This window comes from Schistocerca piceifrons, chromosome 7 (genome assembly GCF_021461385.2).
Source record: "Schistocerca piceifrons isolate TAMUIC-IGC-003096 chromosome 7, iqSchPice1.1, whole genome shotgun sequence".
NCBI lineage: Eukaryota > Metazoa > Arthropoda > Insecta > Orthoptera > Acrididae > Schistocerca > Schistocerca piceifrons.
In genome coordinates this window covers 578,959,275-578,979,165 of record NC_060144.1, presented here as the reverse complement: position 1 = coordinate 578,979,165, position 19,891 = coordinate 578,959,275, and the positions used below count along the sequence as shown (strand labels likewise).

The 19,891-nt window shown below is 44.4% G+C and overlaps 1 protein-coding gene across 1 annotated transcript in view; it reads left to right on the top strand.

Annotated features, from left to right (window-relative positions):
- Positions 1-8,604: 8,604 nt before the first annotated feature.
- LOC124709091 (cytochrome P450 6a2-like) overlaps positions 8,605-19,891 on the top strand; it is a 66,521-nt gene continuing 55,234 nt past the window's right edge. Inside the window, exons 1-2 of the mRNA XM_047240738.1 lie at positions 8,605-8,940; positions 18,004-18,346. Coding sequence (XP_047096694.1) covers positions 8,605-8,940; positions 18,004-18,346 — 679 coding nt within the window. The remainder of the gene's footprint in view (positions 8,941-18,003; positions 18,347-19,891) is intronic.

The window sequence follows — 19,891 nt, the reverse complement described above, 5'->3', positions numbered from 1 at the left end:
TACTATTTGAGGTTAAAGCCTACAGCCTTCTGTCTCAAAACAAATATTTACAGCAGTTGTATTTAATTCATGGGTCTCCAGCCGCTTTAAAATTAAAGAAATTTTCTGTCGATAGTCAAGCTTAGAATTTGCGCTGTAATGTTTGGACCACTAAATAAAGTGTCGTGTTTGGAGTGTAACTGACAGCCGCTCATTCTGGCCCCCTTCCACAATTCCTGGTACTTGTCTTGTCCTACGGGCTTAGCCGGGCGTCTCACAAACCGATCTTCCTCAAGGTCGGTTTCTACCAGTTTCTTCACAATATACAATTAAATAAATTAAAAGAAATTTTAATCCTGGAACACACGCAGGACAAATGAATTAACTTGTGAAGCTAAGCAACAAAATAGGCCTTAAGTTTTCAGATTTGCACTGTGACACAAGGACAGGAACACCAGACACCTAAAACAGTGTCCTCAACGACCATCACCTACATTTGCTGAAACAACAGATCAAACTAACTTCGCAAGCCAAGCTTTCACAGGCATACCTCCATGCACAAATGTCGGAAGCAAATGTTCAAAAACTTGCTCACCAAAATATCTTCCACCCTATGATGACCGGGGTTGAACAAGTTGGGCCCGGCGTGTTTACATAGCATTTCACCGATGTTTTCAACCATTGCTTGCGGCGATCGTGCCACTGACGAGCAGTCGACATCCAAGTCTCGCACATCTCCGCCGAACACCTTTGGAGCATGGTATGATGATGATGTAAATCAGATTTAAAGCAGTCACCATTACAAATAAATACGTATGTGCGATTAATATTGCCTTTTAATTTTAACAAGTTTGAATATCGCTAATATCTCCAATTATGATCATAGAAATAACGTTGTAGTGTGCTGGCGACGACCCGATAGGAAAACCTGCTTTCTCTAGACTTTAAGAAGCCATAAAGTCGAGAGGCTCATTACTTTGCACCAAAGTGATATCTGCCGAAGTAGTACCAACCACACTTTTCCTGAGATAATCATATAACGTGTTGCTAATGTTACCACTAAAAATTAAAGTTAACCACTCCCTCGCTTCATCAGTATTGTTACGACGAGGACTCAGGGGAGAATGCCCACTATTGCCTGGAATGTTTGCTCTAGCATTGGTGTCGTTGATACGACATTTAAAGTATATACACTGATGGGGGAAAAAAACAGCAACACCGAAAAATAATGTATAGGAATGAAATTTCGGGAATACCATGCCGAAGTAACATGTCTGATTAACAATGCAAGATCACAGGTGAGTGAAAGAGCGAGATAACCTACTGCAAATGTGAAAGGCTGGTATATTAATAACCAGTGTAAACGCCACAATGTTGAATGCAAGCATGCAAATATGCATGCATTGAGCTCCATATGTGCCGAGTTTCAGTTTGTGCACTAGAGATCCACGACTGTTGCGCTTGATTGGTCATTACAGGGATGACATCTACATCTACATTTACATGATTATTCTGCAATTCACATTTAAGTGCTTCGCAGAGGGTTCATCGAACCACAATCATACTATTTACCATTTCACTCCCGAACAGCGCGCGGGAAAAATGAACACCTAAGCTTTTCTGTTCGAGCTCTGATTTCTCTTATTTTAATTTGATGATCATTCCTACCTATGTAGGTTGGGCTCAACAAAATATTTTCGCATTCGGAAGAGAAAGTTGGTGACTGAAATTTCGCAAATAGATCTCGCCGCAACGAGAATCGTCTTTGCTTTAATGACTTCCATCCCAACTCGCGTATCATATCTTCCACACTCTCTCCCCTATTACGTGATAATACAAAACGAGCTACCCTTTTTTGCAGCCTTTCGATGTCCTCCGTCAGTCCCACCTGGTAAGGATCCCACACCGCGCTGCAATATTCTAACAGAGGACGAACGAGTGGAGTGTGTCTCTTTAGTGGACTTGTTGCATCTTCTAAGTGTCCTGCCAATAAAACGCAACCTTTGGCTCGCCTTCCCCACAATATTATCTAGGTGGTCTTTCCAACTGAAGTTGTTCGTAATTTTAACACCCAGGTACTTAGTTGAATTAACAGCCTTGAGAATTGTACTATTTATCGAGTAATCGAATTCCAACGGATTTCTTTTGGAACTCATGTGGATTACCTCACACTTTTCGTTATTTAGCGTCAACTGCCACCTGCCGCACCGTACAGCAATCATTTCTAAATCGCTTTGCAAATGATACCGGTCTTCGGATGACCTTACTAGACGGTAAATTGCAGCATCATCTGCGAACAACCTAAGAGAACTGCTCAGATTGTCAGCCAGGTCATTTATATAGATCAGGAGCAGCAGAGGTCCCAGGACGCTTCTCTTGGGAACACCTGATATCACTTCAGTTTTACTCGATGATTTTCCGTCTATTACTACGAACTGTGACCTTCCTGACAGGAAATCACGAAACCAGTCGCACAACTGAGACGATACCCCATAGGCCCGCAGCTTGATTAGAAGTCGCTTGTGAGGAACGGTGTCAAAAGCTTTCCGGAAATCTAGAAATACGGAATCAACTTGAGATCCCCTGTCGATAGCGGCCATTACTTCGTGCGAATAAAGAACTAGCTGCGTTGCACAAGAACGATGTTTTCTGAAACCATGCTGATTACGTATCAATAGGTCGTTCCCTTCGAGGTGATTCATAATGTTTGAATACAGTATATGCTCCAAAACCCTACTGCAAACCGACGTCAATGATATAGGTCTGTAGTTCGATGGATTACTCCTACTACCCTTCTTAAACACTGGTGCGACGTGCGCAATTTTCCAATCTGTAGGTACAGATCTATCGGTGAGCGAGCGGTTGTATATGATTGCTAAGTAGGGAGCTGTTGTATCAGCGTAATCTGGAAGGACACTGGAGTTGTCGTCCGATTATGTCCAACATGTGCTCGATTGGAGACAGATCCGGTGATCGAGGGGGCAAGCCAGTATGACGACACTCTGAAGAGCATGATGGGTTACAAAAGCGGTATGCAGGTGAGCGTTATCCTGTTGGAAAACACTGCCTGTAATGCTGTTTCACCGTTGACATCACAACGGATTGAATCGACAGAGTGAGGTACAAATGTTCAGCCAGGATGCAATCTGATAACCGCGAAAGCCATGAAGCTGTCCTACGAAATCGCACCCAGGTCCATAACTTCATGTCTAAGTCCAGGGTGTGTAGCACCAGGTGTTAGTCCACTATGTCTAGCATGCAGACAGGTTGGTTGCAGTCCGTCAACCTTCCTCTTCTAACAGACACACGGCCATCACTGGCAACGAGTCAGAAGTACCATTCATGGGAAAACGCAACAGACCTCCACCTTGCCCTCCAATAAGCTCTCGCTTGACACCACTGATGTCGCAAATGGCGGTGGTCGGGGGCCAGTGAAATTCACGCTACCAGGGCGTCTGGCTCGCAGCTCTTCTTGAAGTAACTGATCTGTAACAGTTCGGTGTTTCACTGTGGCATTTCTGCTGCAGATGCAGTAACATGCGCCAGAGCCGTACGCCGAACACGATGGTCTTTCCTCTCGGTAGTGCCACGTGGCCTTCCGGAGCGCAGTCTTCTTGTGACCGTACATTCTCGTGAACACCGCTGCCAGCATTCATGTACAACATGTACATTGGCTACATTCCTACCAAGTCTCTCTGCAGTATCGTCGAAGGAACGTCGAGCTCCTGGTACACCTATCACACACAGTTCAAACGGTTCAAATGCCTCTGAGCACTATGGGACTCAACATCTTAGGTCATAAGTCCCCTAGAACTTAGAACTACTTAAACCTAACTAACCTAAGGACATCACACACACCCATGCCCGAGGCAGGATTCGAACCTGCGACCGTAGCAGTCCCGCGGTTCCGGACTGCAGCGCCAGAACCGCACGGCCACCGCGGCCGGCTCAAACACAGTAAGGTGTTGATAATGGCGTCTTTGTTGCCTTACAGGCTTACTTGACTAACATCAACTCAAGTCAACACGTCCGTTCTGAAAGGTACCTAACGGTCACGAACATTACAGCATCTATTTAAAGCAAACCAACTTTGCATTTTCATAGAATCGGTTCTAGCGCCACTCTTCCGCGGCAGGCGTGAAATTTTGACGAACATCGTCTTTCAGATATAGAAACACTCCTACCAGCTTTTGTTTAGGCCCTACAATTTCTTCTTCGTTTTGCGATTTTTTCTCCGTGAGAGTAGAACACCAAAGGCTGCAGTTCTGTAACGCCGCCGAATTTCAGTAAATGCATACGCTGATGACATTAGAACACTTTCAGCAGATGCAGATGATCCATTAATAGTGAGATGTAAAGTAGAAGCTTTGAACAAGTAAGAGGAGCGGTTCTTAACAGGGACAAATCCGCCACCTTACGAGCTAGGTGCGGGATGCCACTACTCCATATGGAGGTCCTTCCGAGCGTAACAGAAGACAAACCACTAGCGACATATCTCCCAGCAGGTATTCACGTTATCAAACGAACCGGAAAACCAGAATGTTCATCATGTCGTATGTGATACGTGAACACTGATAACAGCACATGGACCAATTACAGACATTGCTCTTTAAAAATACGTATATTCTACCACAGCTGTAACAGATAGAGTCCGTCTATGCACCCGAAATACTAAAGCAGACTGCATCAGCTGGTGGTGAACCATACGGTAAGAAAATGTTCTGGAAGTACACTTCCAGGCTAACACAACACCGACCACAGTCGGAGTAACTGGTTTACGAAATCCGTACATTATTTTAGCATCATATGCATAAAGGTCAACAACCGCATCCTGAAAGTAAGAACAATGTCCGTCACAAGATCTTTCATGCTTCACTGTAGACATCCAGATACATCACCCCCACACATGGAATGCTCCGGATCCCCCTTTCTATAACACAGGCAATACTAATTAGATGCAAGTAATATGTCGAAGACAATGTGCGCCTGTCCATGGCAAACTTGTACAGCATATTCTTCGAATTGCCTCCCGTGCATGTAAGGCTTATCGTCCATCATAGAACGATCAGGCCACGTGTGTGGTTTAATGCGAGTCAAACCATTCTTAGTATCAACGTTAGGTCGCAATTGTATAACACTGTCAATGACAAGATGATGACACGAGAGAAACTATTTCGAATCGGAATGCCACCAGATACATGTTAGGTAATGTGAGCACGACAAAATGCCCAACAACGCCGTTTAATGTACGCTAATAGAAACAAAAGTGCTCATGGGTCCAGGAGAGGTTGTCCACACATAATGCCCACTGCACCTTCACAAATAATACGAGAAAATTTGTTACGACCGGATCGGCACTTCTATCGAGCTACAAAACAAAATAGCTATGTGTGGTATGTGGTTCACGCTGTATTTCCATTCTTACGGATTAAACTCCAGTGGCAACGCTAGTATTTAAATCAGCAACAATGTTTATTAAAACCAAGTTGCTGCATAAATATAAACAAGTTTTCTGAAATTATCTAGCTTCCTCTGCCAGTAAAGCAGAATGAGGTTCCCGTACAAGAAGTTTTCTGTTCTTCGAAAAGGGTACTAGACACATCAAAAATGTGTTGCATCACGTCGGTTCCCGGAAGTCCTGAAGATAGACTTTGACTGTGTACATTGTATCACAGACACAGTCCCTTTGACTGTTCAGAGATGTCACGAAACCCGCCCAAAAATGTAAACAACCATGCATGTGCAGTGCCTATTAGACGGAGAGAGTCCGACAGCCGATCAGTTTCAGTTATTCCACGAGGAATGAGGTACACAGCTCGTGTTGTCTGTAGTTCAAACACGCCTAGACTGTCAATGCTTTGTGCCAGGAAGAGCTCTCAACAAGGGAAGTGTCCATGTGTCTCGGAGTGAACCAAAGCGATGTCGTTCGAACATGGAGGAGATACAGAGAGACAGGAACTGTGACAGGCATCGCTCAGCCCCCCGGAGGGCTTCTGCTGAAGTGGGTGACCGCTACCTATGGATAATGGATCGGAGGAACGCTGAAAGCAACGCCACCATGTTGAATAATGCTTTTCGTGCAGCCACGTGACGTCGTGTTACGACTCAGACTGTGCGCAATAGGCTGCATGATACGCAACTTCACTCCCAACGTCCATGGCGAGGTCCATCTTTGCAATCACGACACCAAGCAATACTGCACAGGTTGTCCAACAACATGCCGAATGGACCACTCAGCATTGGCATCACGTTCTCTTCACCGACAAACGTCAAAGCCGTGCTTAGTGTCAACCCGGTCTGGCTGAACGCCTTAGACACACTATACAGCGAGTGCAGCAAGGTACAGGTTCCCTGCTGTTTCGGAATGGCATTATGTGGAGCCGACGTACGCCGCTGGTGGTCATGGAATGCGCCGTAACGGCTGTACGATACGTGAATACCGTCCCCCGGCCGATTGTGCAACCACATCGGCAGCATATTGGCGAGGCATTCATCTTCATGGACGAGAATTCGCGCTCCCATCGTGCATATCTTGTGAATGAGTTCCTTCAGGATAACGACATCACTCGACTAGAGTGGCCAGCATGTTCTCTAGAGACAAACACTATCGAACATGCCTGGGATATCAAACGTAATGACAGTTTAAAATTGTGTGCCGGAACGAGACTCGAACTCGGGACCTTTGTCTTTCGCGGGCAAGTGCTCTACCACTTTCCCGCGAAAGCCAAAGGTCCTGAGTTAGAGCCTCCGTCCGGCACACAGTTTTAATCTATCAGGACGTTTGATATCAGCGCACACTCCGGTGCAGAGTGAAAATCTCATTACGCCTGAGATAGATTTAAAAGGGCTGTTTATGGACGACTTGATCCACCCACCACTCTGAAGGATCTATGCCGAATCACAGTTGAGAAGTGGGACAATCTGGATCAACAGTGCCTTGATGAACATGTGGATAGTATGCCATGACGAATACAGTAATGAATCAATGCAAGAGGACGTGCTACTGGGCATTAGAGGTACCGCTGTGAACATGAATCTGGACTACCATATATGAAGGTCTCTCTGTATGGTGGTACAACATGCAATGTGTGGTTTTCATGAGCAATAAAAATAGCTGAAATGATGTTTATGTTGATCTCTATTCCAATTTTCTGTACCGGTTCCGGAGCTCTCGGAACCGAGGTGATGTAAGACATTTTTGATGAAAAGACTTCGTGATTTGCGTTTTTTGTTCAAAGTGTTATAAGTGCATTTCTAATTTCTTGAAAAGGGATGCTATTAGAGTTTTTCTCTGAAGAAGTGTTTTCATTCCTGATGTGTTGCGGGGTGTTATGATTTTTCGCCCACATGGTGACCTTTATTAGTTCTTAAAGACGAGATCTATTTAGTTAACTTTCCACGAAGAGTGTGTTTTATTGGTTTACATGAAGGAATTATTCATTTGTTCTTCAGGCACAATATCATCCTCCACCAAGGCGACGTTTCAGTTTGCAGAATCAACGGTAATGCACCCAAAACGATCGTTACACGAAGCTATTCAGTTTTGAGAATACTTTGCCTAAGCTTAACAACACTCATTTAAGAGCGACGAAACATTATTAAACATTTATCACCTTAATTACTTTTTAATACATTGTGGGAGTGAACAGTGATCAATGTGTTACAATATTTACTATCAAAAACAGTCTTGATTACAATTTATTTATTACGGTGACCGGTTCCGACCATTACTGTGGTCATGTTCAGACCAATGAGTAAGAACCTCCTTTTGGTGGTAAATCACTTTGAGTACTGATTTACCACCAAAATGAGGTTCTTACTCATTGGTCTGAAGATGACCACGGTAGTGGTCGAAACCGGTCACCGTAATGAATAAATTGTGATCAAGATTGTTGTTGACAGTAAAAAATTTTTCAGCTTGCCTATACCACAGCCATTTCGGGAAATACGCCCGCAATGATAATCGGGAACAACACAAGGTAAAGTACGCGATTTAGTAGTACTTCTGTGCTCTGGAGAAGAGCAAAGTCTTATGTCAGCAATCTCTGCCTGTACTGTTCACTGTTTGCATGATAATATTCCGTAATGTGACTAAACTGTAACCGTCGGCTCACATTGGGCATCTCCCACGACTGTTGGAGAGCTCGCATCAGAAAATCGCATGTTATGATTCGCATGGCTGGTGTTCTTGTTGGCATGGAAGAGATCATAATGTTTGATTCGCTTCGCTACGTTTGAGAGCAAAGGATAATGATAAGGTATTGGACAGTAGTTTCGTGGATCACTTTTTATACCATCCTTGGCAATGTGTGTAAACTGCCCTTTTAGTAAAACTAGGAGGCATAGTTTTTTGTTCAATGTATCTACGGTATATTACGACTAAGTGATAGGCTAATTGAGCCCTACGTCATATAAACAGTCTGAAGGATTACTTCTGACACGGGACCTCGGTGCTGTTATAGCTACCCGAGCTGTTCCTCAGCGGTACTGACGTTAACGTGTATTTCACTTAGTTTCCCAGTATTTCTGGTAGATAACAGAGTAATGAGGCTAGCATATGTAGATTTGGCACGCTCTCGTCTACTGACTTCATAACGGATCTTTTTTCAGAGTTCTCCAGCAACCATGGGCCTGCTCCTGGAGGACGGCAGCACGGAGGTCCTGCTGGTCCTGGCTCTGATGCTGCTGGTGGTCTACCGTCACGTGACGGCGCAGTTCGACTATTGGGCACGCCGGGGAGTCCCCTACCTGAAGCCGGAGCCCTTCTTCGGCAACATCCGCGACTTCGTGCTCATGCGCAAGTCCTACGCCGAAGTGTTCGGCCGTCTCTACAACGACAGCGATCCGCACCCCGTCGTCGGCTTCTTCTTCCAGGCGAAGCCGGCTCTGCTCGTCAGAGACCCCGAGATGGTCAAACTCGTTCTCATCAAGGACTTCGCGCACTTCCCCAGCCGCTATCAGGTTCGTTGAACAAAATTTTTTTGCGGTCAAATGATGCGACCCTCAAATACTTGTACTTGACTTATTTCTTTGAGTCATCAATCTTCTGACAAGTTTGATGGGCCTCGCCTCAAATCCGTCTGCTGTGCCAACCGCTTCATCACACAGCAGCACTTGCAACCTACGTAATCAACTATTTGCTGCATGTATTCCAATCTTTCCCAAAGAAAGCAGGTGTTGACAGATGTGAGAATTACCGAACTATCAGTGTAATAAGTCACAGCTGCAAAATACTAACGCGAATTCTTTACAGACGAAGGGAAAAACTGATAGAAGCCGACCTCGGGGAGGATCAGTTTGGATTCCGTAGAAATTTTGGAACACGGGAGGCAATATTAACCCCACGACTTATCTTAGAAGAAAGATTAAGGAAAGGCAAACCTACGTTGCTAGCATTTGTAGACATACAGAAAGCATTTGACAATGTTGATTGGAATACTCTCTTTCAAACTCGGAAGGTGGCAGGTGTAAAATACAGGGAGCGAAAGGCTATTTACAATTTGTACAGAAACCAGAAGGCAGTTATAAGAGTCGAGGGATATGAAAGGGAAGCAGTGGTTGGGAAGGGAGTGAGACAGGGTTGTAGCCTATCCCCGATCTTATTCAATCTGTATATTGAGCAAGCAATCATGGAAAGAAAAGAAAAGTTCGGACTAGGTATTAAAATCCATGGAGAAGAAATAAAAACTTTGAGGTTCGCCGATGACATTGTAATTCTGTCAGAGACAGTAAAGGACTTGGAAGAGCAGTTGAACGGAATGGACAGTGTCTTGAAAGGAGGGTATAAGATGAACATCAACAAAAGCAAAACGAAGATAATGGAATGTAGTCGAATTAAGATGGGTGATGCTGAGGGAATTAGATTGGGAAATGAGACACTTAAAGTAGTAAAGGAGTTTTGCTATTTGGGGATCAAAATAACTGACGATGATTGAAGTAGAGAGGATAAAAAATGTAGACTGGCAATGGCAAGGAAAGCGTTTCTGAAGAAGAGAAATTTGTTAACATCGAGTATAGATTTAAGTGTCAGGAAGTCGTTTCTGAAAGTATTTGTATGGAGTGTAGCCATGTATGGAAGTGAAACATGGACGATAAATAGTTTGGACAAGAAGAGAATAGAAGCTTTCGAAATGTGGTGCTACAGACGAATGCTGAAGATTAGATGGGTAGATCACATAACTAATGATGAAGTATTGAACAGAATTGGGGAGAAGAGGAGTATGTGGGACAACTTGACAAAAACGAGGGACCGGTTAGTACGACATGTTCTGAGACATCGAAGGATCACCAGTTCATTATTGGAGGGCAGCGTGGAGGGTAAAAGTCGTAGAGGGAGACCAAGAGATGAATACACTAAGCAGATTCAGAAGGATGTAAGCTGCAGTAGGTAGTGGGAGATGAAGAAGCTTGCACAGGATAGAGTAGCATGGAGAGCTGCATCAAACCAGTCTCAGGACTGAAGACCACAACAACAATAACAACATTCCCATATCTGTCTTCCTCTACAGCTCCCTCTAGTACCATGGAAGACATCCCCTCATGCACTACCACATCTTCTATCAATCTCTCCCTTCTCCTTGTCAGTGTTTTCTACATATTCCTTGCACCTTCAACTCTGCGCAAAACATCCTCATTTCTTACCTTATCAGTCCTCATAATTTCCAACTTTTGTCTATAGCACCATATTTCAAACCCACAGTCCATGTTTCATTGTCATACAATGCCGAACTCCAAACACACATTCTCATAAATTTCTTTCTCAAACAAAGACCTACGTTTGATACTGGTAGGCTTGTCTTGGGCAGGAATGCCGTTTTCGCCAGTGCTAGTCTGCTTTTCATGTCCTCCTTGCTTCGTCTGCCATTGGTTATTTTGTTGCCTAGGTAGCAGAGTTTCTTAACTTCATCTATTTCGTGACACCAAATCCTTACGTTAAGTTTCTCACAATTCTTATCTCTGCAACTTCTCATTACTTCTTTATTTCTTCGATTTACTCTTAGTCTAATTCTGCACTCAGTAGACTGTTCATTCCATTCAGCAGATCATGTAGTATTTTTTCTTCACTTCTACTCAGGAGAGATATTTTATTAGCGAATCGTATCCTTTGAAACGTCCCCTTAGAAAAATTAGTTAATTACTGTGCTGGTAAATCCCTTACGTTATTTCATTTTCAAACAGCTGAGCAGAACTGAACGTACTCAGACATTTCGCTCCTTACCTGTTCTGATCAACACTAAACTGACACACAATATTTTTAGCGCAACGCAATCTGACTTTTAATAATCCGTACAAAAGAATGGCCCTGACTAACATTAACTTATACCTTTCACAAATCACTTACCTCTCAAAAATCTTCGTTACTCGAACTACTGCAATACGGCGAGCACCACTACTGCCAGGTAAATAAAAGATTCTAACTACTGAAGGCACGAACTACTGATAGGCATAGTTAGCAAATGAAAGCTTTTGATAGAAAACAAACAATCTATTTACCTTAATAGTGTTCAAAAGTCATAATATATATAGCAGTTCATGACATCCATTCTTACAAATGTACTGTTTTTGATGGACACACGTCCAGATCATCCGCTCTCAAACATCCGCCATCTCACTTCCCCACATCCACCTTTGCTGGCGGCTCACCTCCAACTGCGCAACGCTACGTGCTGTTAACAGCCAACTGCCCAACACTGCAATGGGGAATATTGCAAGAATGCCGACCAACCTCAGACTGCACACAGCACAGCCAGTGATTTTCATACAGAGCGCTACGTGGCGTTACCAATATAAAAATCTAAACAGCCTACTTACACCTTGATATCCTCTCACCATGAATTTTAATTCAGCTCCTGGACCTTTCTTTTATTTCAGCTCCTGGACCTTTCTTTTATTTCCATCATTGTATCTTCGGTCTACATATTGTACCGTAGGGGACAAGGATGAAATCCTTGTCTTATACCCTTGTCTACTAGATAGTGAGGTCTAAAACATTATTTCACCCTCCAACGATACTCCGGGTAGCCCTCATGACAAAATAAAGATACAGTGAAGAACATTAGCTTCTGGACATCTCGCAAATAGGTGCACGTGAAAGTTTCACAATAAAAAGGTTACCAAAATTTGTGAGTGGAGGTAGATATACAGGGTGTTTATATATGAATGGTACGGTTTTAAAAATTAGTAAGATATCGTTTTATTACTTAATATGGGCAGACTTTACAGCACAAGCAGCAGCAACTGCGCTATTCGCTTGTCATGGTTGCTTTACAGGCATAGCGTTTTTTTCCAAGATGGTGTCGCAAAAGGGAAAGGCTTTCTGTGTGTTTCGTTTTGAGGTGGCCAAACCTGTGGTTCTGTGCAGCGTGAGTTCCGTGCATGCTTTAAGGAAGACCAACCACAGAAGAATACTGCAGGTAGGTGGTGTCGAAACCGAATGCTTATGTAAGTGGAAGAGTCCTGGTCGATCTCGTGTGTCTGAGGCAATCGTCGAAAGAGTGTGCCTGGTGTTTCGCCAAAGTACACACAAGTGACTTAGTAAAGCAGGCAACGCTGTCCGTGTCTGGGAATGCGAGAAACCCTATGAGCTGACAGAGCATTGGCGTCACTCTCCAAAAGTAAACATCTTCTGTGCGGTGTCACGCGAGAATGTGTACTGCCCATTTTTCTTCAAACTGTCACGGGTAACTCGTTTCAGGAAGTGTGGGAAACCTAGTTCTTACCCCAGCTGAACACCAGTTATTAGGATTATGTTTGGATGCTGGACAGTGTTCCGCCACATTTTCACGCGAATGTACGAGAGCTTCTTAAGCATTTTCTCCGCCAAAGCATGACTGCACTTGCTGTAACAGCATAGATCAGCCTTCTCCCCTAGCTACCTCGTTTTCCGGATTTAACGCCTTGCCATTTCATTCTGCCAATGCCCGCAACCCTAGAGGATGTGTGTGAGCGGATAAAGCATGCAATACCGAGGACATGCTACACCCAGTGTGAGAAGAATTAGACTACTGGGTAGATGCGTGTCGTGTGATCTGGATAACCATCAGGGTGTGGGTAATGCATCAGAAACTCCAACAGTTGCTGCTGTTTATGCTGCAAGCTTTGCCAATATAAAGTAGTAAATCGGTCTATTACTAATTATCAAATTAATTTGTAAATACTCCGCATAAGAAAAAGTCTTGAACAGGTGTTATGAACATCAACAAAAGTAAACAAAAATGTTCAAATGTGTGTGAAATATTATGGGACTTAACTGCTAAGGTCATCAGTCCCTAATCTTACACACCACTTAACCTAAATTATCCTAAGGACAAACACACACACACCCATGCCCGAGAGAGGGCTCGAACCTCTGCCGGTACTTGCCGCACAGCCCATGACTGCAGCGCCCTAGACCGCTCGGCTAATCCCGCGCGGCAACAAAGTAAAACAAAATATAATGGAAAGTAGTCACAATAAATAAGGAGATACTGATATAACTAGGTGATCAAATGGCACACAAAAGGTAGCAGATAAGGTTTGCTATTTGTGAAGAAAAATAGACGACGGTGGCCGAAATAGTGGGATATAAAATGTAGACAGGCAATACCAAGAAATCTGCTCCTTAAAAGAGAGATATTAGTTGACTTCTAACACGAGTTCACGTGTTTGGAACTCTCTTCTAAAGGTATGTGTATCGATTGTAGCATTTTACAGGAGTGAAATGCTGGCCATAATTATCTGAGACAATAAGAGAACAGACGCTTTTCAAATGTGCTGCTAAAGAAAATGCAGGCGATTAGATGGGAAAATCGGATAACGAATGAAGATACTAAACCTAAATTTAAATAAATCGGTATGCATCCGACAGAAGCAAGTAAATAATGGTTCCAGTTCATTTACCCCATCCGAATCTTTTAAGAAATCTACAATGAAATCTCCACAACTACAAACTGTTGCTTCTTGTCTGACAGGTAACTCAATAATGCGTTTCATGGAGGGGACCTATTGGCTGTTACAGTTACGACAGAAGTATTCTGCAGTAACAACTCACAACCGCATGGTTCTACGTTCTGATCCACAAAAACACCATATGGCACAACTTTGAAATATACACTACTGGCTATTAAAATTGCTACACCACGAAGATGACGTGCTACAGACGCGAAATTTAACCGACAGGAAGAAGATGCTGTGATACGCAAATGATTAGCTCTTCACAGAGCATTCACACAAGGTTGGCGCCGGTGGCGACACCTACAACGTGCTGACATGAGCAAAGTTTCCAACCGAATTCTCATACACAAGCATCATTTGACCGGCGTTGCCTGGTGAAACGTTGTTGTGATGCCTCGTATAATGAGGAAAAATGCGTACCATCACGTTTCCGACTTTGATAAAGGTCGGATTGTAGCATATCGCGATTGCGGTTTATTGTATTGCTACACTGCAGCTCGCGTTGGTCGAGATCCAATGAGTGTTAGCAGAACAGGGAATCGGTGGGTTCAGGAGGGTAATACGGAACGCCGTGCTGGATCCCAACGGCCTAGCAGTCGGGATGACAGGCATCTTAACCGCATGGCTGTAACGGATCGTGCAGCCACGTCTCGATCCCTGGATCAACAGATGGGGACGTTTGCAAGACAACAAACATCTGCACGAACAGTTCGACGACGTTTGCAGCAGCATGGACTATCAGCTCGGAAACCATGGCTGTGGCTACCCTTGACGCTGCATCACAGACAGGAGCGCCTTCGATGGTATACTCAACGACGAACCTGGGTGCACGAATGCCAAAACGTAATTTTTTCGGAGGAATCCAGGTTCTGTTTACAGCATCATGATGGTCGCGTCCGTGTTTGGCGACCTAGCGGTGAACGCACGTTGGAAGCGTGTATTCGACATCGCCATATTGGCGTATCATCCGGCGTGATGGTATGGGGTGCCATTGGCGACACGTCTCGGTCACCTCTTGTTCGCATTGACGGCACTTTGAACAGTGAACGTTACATTTCAGTTTCAGTACATTTCAAGACCTTGCTACTTTTCAGAGCCATAGCAAATGTGAATGGTCGCCTGCGTCTGCCATTCATGCATTTCTCCATCATGTAATGGAAAAATTATTTCTTACAATATTTTTCTTTAGTGTCCAGTTTTTAAGTATGTTGCAAGCCCTGCATTTTCCATGATAACTGTGCACAAAAGTTATGCTATTCTATAATCCTCGATATTCTACTTCTCCATCGGAGAGGCACAGAACAAATATTACCTTGGGTGTTGGTCCTTTCGCTTATGTATGGGGGCCGGAAAATACACTCTAAGACAAAAAAATAAAGATTCACCATGAAGTAATTATACGAATGGGATGGAAATCTGTGGACGTGACTTACACCTACACACAAACGCATGATTACAATTTCAGAAGAATCGGATGATATATTCTAGATAAGGAGCGTGACTAACGAGGAAGTCATTATTGTGTTGGTCCACCTCTGGCATTTTTGGAAGCAATTAATTGGCTTGGTATTGACCGGCAGAGATATTGGATGTTCTCCTGAGGTATGTCATGCCAAATTGTGACCAATATGAAGATTTAGGTCGTCAGAATCCCGGAATGGATGGAGGGTCCTCCCTATAAGAATCCAAACTTTCGAATGTTCTCAACTAAGGAGAGATCGGGCAATCTTGCTGACCAAGGTAGACACGGCGTTCAGGGTGAAATTTCACTGACTGAAGTAGAATGGTCTTCAGTGATGCGTCCCGCATGGAACTAGTCCCTGATGGACATGGACGACGTGTCAGGAAACGGCCCAGACAGCGGTAGAATAGTAATCTGACTGTCACCCGCCATACGGCCTGACAGCCACGAGTGATGGTCTAGGCTACCATTTATTTTCATAGCAGGACTACAATGGTTATTACCCGCAGCACCCTTACCGCCCAGCGCTACGTTACAGGTATTCTACGCCTAGTTTTGTTGTATATGATATTGGATTTTGGTGAACCACTCTTTCATTTTGTAGCTCATGGCACATGTATGTATTCGCGCATATTCACCAAATTTATTGATAGCCACCTTCGTTTGAGAGATTCCTAACAGGTTTTTGTGTCCATGCGAGTAAAGTTCGTGGTATTGCCAGGGATGTTTCGTTGGAGGGAGAATTGGACCAGGATCAACTCAGCCTCGTGTTGAGAACAGAAGAGATACTGCATGAACTGTAGCGATCCCAGGGCCTGCAAAAGACGATTATGGCTGGAAGAGCTATAATCTGACACCACGCCCCTATATACCCCATCCATACGACGCCATGGGCTTCGGATGACACAGCAGACAGCTGATGCCAATTGGTCCGTGTGTAACTAGATTGGCAGAACTTTTCTTTGCTTTCCAAGGGTTTCTTCAAATGGGCTAATAATCTAAAATAAAACATTCACAGGAACCTCGTGAGAGACTCAGCTTGCCCTTTTCTCGTGTTATACCCCGCAAACAGTGAATGAAAGGCAACAGACAGATTCCCTAAACATCGATTTTAAGAAAGCTTTCGACACGGTGCCTGACTGTAGACTGTTAACGAAGTTGTGAGCGTAGGGAGTAGATATGGGAGTAGAACACACTATGACTGATGACGGTATCGCGTACTAAAAGGTGTTGTCGTTGAGTGACTATATGAGGATATGTCATGAATGAGACAAAATTTGTAGTTGGTGTGGTGACGGGCAACTTGCTCTAAATGAAGAAAAATTTACGTTAATGCATATGAGTAGCAAAAATCTTCCTGCAATGTTGAAAACAGCTTTAGTAGTGTGTTGCTTGACACAGTCACGTCGATATCTGGATTTAACTTCGCAAACAGATGTGAAATAGTATACGCACTTAAAGAGAGCAGTAGGGAAGGCGAAAGGTCAATTTCGGTTTACAGGGAGATTTTTGGAAACTGTGAAAAATCATAAACAGAGACTGCATATTGGATGCTAGTGCAACGCAGTCTTGAATACAGCTCGAGTGCGTCGAACGGGAATTTCTAGAGGGTAGACGACATTCTCTTCGCCAAACACTATTGAGAAAATTTAAGGAACAAGCATTTCAAGTTGTCTGCAGAACGATTCTACTGTCGGCAATGTACATTTGGTGTAAAGTCCACAAAGATAACAGTAATTTGTGGTATTATATAACATACGTCTCCATGAATGGTTTTCCAAGTTTTTGTCTGACTCTGACAGCGACCACGCACGATCTGACGGACCCAATGCTGCGCGCCCGCTGAGCCACACTACCAGGAGCTCGGCCACAGCGATATAAGATGGCCGGCGGCAGCCTCTCTGACAACTAGCGCTCGAAGCCTCTTAGCTCACAGACGCTACGCTGACGCTGCCTAGAAGCCTTAGGAATGTTGACACTGATAGCTGGACTCTATTTCTTGCTGCATACATCGTAATGTGTCTACATTTACTTGTAGAAATACAAGTTCTGTTCGCTAATCATTTTTGCTGCTGACCAGCTTTCCTACGATGAAAAATACCGCACCTATCTACAGCCCTCTTCTCCTTACAGTCCTGTACAAAATAGTACACAAAATATTTAGTGGTCGTACAGAGAAATATAGACAGTCGTTTTCCCATCGCTCTATCTGAAATTTGAACAGGAAAGAAAATAACAAGTAGTGGTAGAAGGTGCTCTCCGCCATGCATCGTGCGGTGGCTTGCAGAGTATGTATGTAGATGTAGGAGCGATGATAGCCTTGTGCGACTTCAACTCAGCAGTATGTGACTTTGGCCGAAGGTCAGATGGCAGTCCCAACTGGCCCATCTGTGACCGATGTGGCAAGGCTTTGCTTTGCTTTGCCTTTCCAAGATTTCATGAAATGGACTAGTAATGTAAAATACCTTTCACAGGTGGCTATACTGTATAGGTACACTAAAGACAATAGTCTCATACATCACAGAGAAGCAGGCCATTACGTGCCGAGGGAGAGGAACTCCATTCAGATTACGGACCTGAATAACCCAGAGAGATGTCCCCGCAAGCGGTAATGCCCGGTTTCATCGCAGGTGTCAGATGAGCAGACGACACCGATGGCGTTGAACCTGTTCCACGTGGGCAGCCGCACGTGGCGGCCGCTGCGCACCAAGCTGTCGCCCACGTTCACGTCGGGCCGCATCAAGGCCATGTTCCCGCTGCTGGCCGAGTGCGCCGCCCAGCTGCAGGCCAGCACCGACGCCGCCCTGGCCGACGCCCACGGCGCCGGCGCCGTCCTCGAGATGCGCGACGCGCTCGCCAAGTTCTCCACTGACGTCATCGGCACCTGCGCCTTCGGCCTGCAGTGCAACGCGCTCCAGGAGCCTGACTCGAAGTTCCGGCAGATCGGCAGGATGATGTTCACGCCTAGAATAAGTAAGTGCATTATTATTTCTGACCACCATCTAAAATCTTTCCTAGATATGAAACACTCATCAGAGTAATCACGAGGGTTAGTCATAAGGTATTGATTAGCGTCTGAAAAAAGATTATGTTCCAAACTTTTTTTTTCTTTGTTTGCTGTTTCTGTACACACTGAAATCCCCAAGCAACAGTACCACAGACGAGCCCAGACTAAATGTGGGTACGCAGTGATGAAGTGGAGTATTGTGTGATACCACATTTGCTCCCTCTGAAGGATAAAGATGCTACAACAATCCATCCTAGATCGAAGGAAGTCCATGGCAACAATCCCGACGTTTATGTCACAGTTACGGTTATAAAGCTACCATACGCCACCATAATAAGTAAATGTAAACTACGGTAGTTATCCTAGTAGCTTTGGTCAGTATAGGTTATACCTGCATTGACTTTCTGTTATGTGTGTTGCATACCTGTCAGGTTGAAATGGTTCAAATGGCTCTGAGCACTATGGGACTTAACTTCTGAGGTCATCAGTCCCCTAGAACTTAGAACTACTTAAACCTAACTAACCTCAGGACGTCACACACATCCGTGCCCGAGGCAGGATTCGAACCAGCGACCGTAGCGGTCGCTTCGTTCCAGACTCTAGCGCCTAGAACCGCTCGGCCACATCGGCCGGCGAGGTTCAAATGGTTCAAATGGCTCTGAGCACTGTGCGACTCAACTTCTGAGGTCATCAGTCCCCTAGAACTTAGAACTACTTAAACCTAACTAACCTAAGAACATCACACACATCCATACCCGAGGCAGGATTCGAACCTGCGACCGTAGCGGTCGCTTGGTTCAAGACTCTAGCGCCTAGAACCGCTCGGCCACACCGGCCGGCACCAGTCAGGTATTACCGTTTATCCATTGCTTTGTGTACGCGTGCGACCTGTTTCTTAATCCATTCTCCTAGCAATGGAAAGTGCTGAATCATCTAGAAACTGGGTGGGGATACGCAGGGTGTTTCAAAATTACACCCACAAACTTCGAGGGGATGTAGAAGGTGGACAGGAACCCCATGTATGGAAACGTCATCCAACGACGTTGAAGAATGTCGAAATTATGGGCGCCGGCGCCTGTAAATGTGTGTATATGCAGGGGAATTCCGTGATGACGTTACAGACTTTCAACAATGTTAGAGACGGGTAAATGTATAAGTTTGAGGTAATGGTCACTGGAGTGGAAACGAAGGACTCGCAAGTTACAAGCGGCAATCATTCTGATACCTCTGTCAGTGGCGTTGTTGTTGCTAAAAATGTAGAGTATGCAACTTTCAGACGTGGTAGTATGGACCAAGACAAGAGAAAAGTCTGCTAAACATGAGCTCTAAAATGCATACCTGAGTGTGAAACACATATCCTCTACTGAACAAGCGCTTACAGCTCTTAAGGTATGCGTTTTACAGTCCATATTTACTAGACATTTTTTCTTCTTTTTCTCCTTACTGACACCTCTGAAAGTTTTATACCCTACAACTGCAGCAACAACAATACTGGTATATGTATTCCATTG